Genomic DNA, 2,369 nt, shown 5'->3' with positions numbered 1-2,369 from the left:
GCTTACTCCCGGGCATCTCCCTCCCTCCCTCCTCACTCCTCAATTTCCTCCATCTTCCACCATTCTTCCCAAGCCTGATAGTCCTTCCGGTAACCCCGTGAGTATTGCATGGCGTTGATCAAGGCTGTGGTAAGCGGGGCGGGGGCGTGAGGGCCGCAGGGTCGTGGGAGAGGGCGGAAACAGAACATGGGGCGTACATTTATGCGAAGCGGAGAAGATCATCGATTGATGGACATGGCTGGGATGAAAAAGGGCACGCTAGAAGAAAAAAGGAGGCATTTATAAAAGCGACACGAACCACCCACCCGTCCCTCCTTTCCCTTGGCCGCGAGGAGTAACAAACTGCCGGTTCCCGAGGTGGCGATGTGGAACACTCAGGTATTGTACCGCGTTCCAAGAGCGGAGGGAGGCTTTCACCCAGTCGTTGACTTTAGTCACGAAGCGTGTATGCACCTAGGAAGGGAGGAGATAGGAGTCCTGAATGCTCATGTGAAAGACCTCATGCCTTGGTTTCCCCTCCTTGTAATTGCCTTCATCTCCTCATGAATTTTGCCCTCTCACACAAGTAAAATTTTCTCCAACATAGATCTTACCTTTTCTTTACCTCTCTCCACCATCACAACCTTGCCCTGCTGTCCTTTTGCAAGGGCCGCTGCCAATGCACAGCCCGCAGGTCCAGCACCGACAATGATGTACTTGGGCGCTCGGGAATGCAAAAGTATTTCCTTTCTTGGATCCTTTGCCATAATTTATCTTCCTCTTTTTCACGGGCGGACAACAAGAAGGTGCTAGAGCCCTGCAAAATCGAGCGCAAGAATGGGGAGGTAGAGTGCTTAGGATTAGAAAACTAGGCCTATAGCGAGGCATGGTTGGCCGACGTGAGAAGCATCATCACCATGACCAGTCTGTTCACTTCCAAACAAACTTTGAATGTACGTCATCTGCATTATGCAAAAGAATTGGTGGTTTGTCAACTTTTCCACTTATGTGCCCGTAGGTGTCGAGCACCTGCCTGTCGACTCAGGGTACCTATTCAATCACATCATCATCGCCAGGCCTATCCAGGTACCTTTTCCATCGCATCATCAAGATTAAGTCCCCCCTTCGTTCTTTGGGCCCCTTTGAAACCCCCGGGTTTGGACGAGCCCGCTCCTGCGGGGGGGATGCAGCCTCATGCGCAAGTGATGATTGACGACCGATCCATCGTGTATTTTCTAAGAATGACCAAATATTGGACGGGGTGGTGACCCTGCCTTCAAGATTTTTCCAGGTATCTTTTCCATCACATCATCGTCGCCAAAACCCGCAGCAGCGACGTTTACTGGTGCCTGTGCACGTCCATGTTCAAATGTGAGGCTCTATGAGGAATCTTCATGTTGTGCATGGGAACCTCAGTTGAATCATTTTTTAACGCGACGCTGATCTGTAACTTGCTGCGTTGGGCAGGATTTTCTTAACCCCAATTCTTCCTTTCAACACCGACGTCTCTCATTTTGTACGTTAGACATAGGGATTGTGTGGAAGCTCCTTGAGCGTACCATGCCTGAATTAATCGGGCCGGACGAAAAGCTTCCCTTCGTGGAAGGCAGAGGAAATGTAGGAGAAAAAAAGGGGAAGATGACAAGGAGAGTGGAGGAGGCCGAATCCTTGATAGGACCTCTTGGTGAAGGCAGACATCGAACCCTCTCCGCGGGTCGCCCGTCGCGCCCATCGGCTCCAGCTCCTCCTGCGCAATTGCCGGGGATATACCATCCGCTACACATGGAACCGGCGGGGCTCTCACGGAAAAGTCAATTGCTACGGCAAGTATGGCCGTCGCTTCGCCAATACCTCTGCAGGCGACCGTCCCTGTCCCGCCTGGTGGTCTATTCCCTCATTACCACCGCGACTCTCATAGGGGGACTGCTGCTATCTCCATACTCCGCTTCCTTCCGATCCATGCTGCCGTCCAACCCTTTTTTCCCTCCTTCTTCTGGGCCCTCAGAGTCCTCTGGTGACCTGCCCCGTGTCTCCCTCTGGCCCCGCGGCCATGTTCCCTTGGCCTTGGGCGAAGAGCCGCCAGACACACCGTCCCTGATCCCATTCTTCCCCGAGCGTGAGTATGGAAAAACGAGGAATGGGGGAGGGGGCGAGGCCTGGGAAGGGACAGCGTGGACGGGAGCAAGGAATAGGGGAAGGGGGAGGGAAGGAAGATGTTCCTGGTCCCAACCGCGTGCCCCCCTGGCCGCGTTCGCGCCATTTTTCTCAATTTTCGATGTTTCCTCCCTGACATGCCCCTTCCCGCACCGGTAGCGGAGGACTGGCGCGGCACCTCGATGGTGGTGATGCCGGGGGGTGGGTACAAGTTCCTCTCCTTGGTACGTGCCTGT

The 2,369-nt window shown here is 54.0% G+C and overlaps 1 protein-coding gene across 1 annotated transcript; it reads left to right on the top strand.

Annotated features, from left to right (window-relative positions):
• Positions 1-1,502: 1,502 nt before the first annotated feature.
• NGA_0319700 (alpha beta hydrolase) lies at positions 1,503-2,360 on the top strand (the record flags this gene model as incomplete). Its single annotated transcript, XM_005856126.1, has 2 exons — positions 1,503-2,095; positions 2,293-2,360. Coding segments are annotated over exons 1-2 (624 nt in total), but the record flags the coding sequence as incomplete, so codon positions are not given.
• Between the last annotated feature and the right edge of the window lie 9 nt (positions 2,361-2,369).

The sequence above is a fragment of the Nannochloropsis gaditana genome (genome assembly GCF_000240725.1).
Source record: "Nannochloropsis gaditana CCMP526 unplaced genomic scaffold scaffold035, whole genome shotgun sequence".
Classification (NCBI taxonomy): domain Eukaryota; class Eustigmatophyceae; order Eustigmatales; family Monodopsidaceae; genus Microchloropsis; species Microchloropsis gaditana.
The sequence above is the reverse complement of the archived record's forward strand: the minus strand, read 5'-3'. Positions and strand labels throughout refer to the sequence as shown.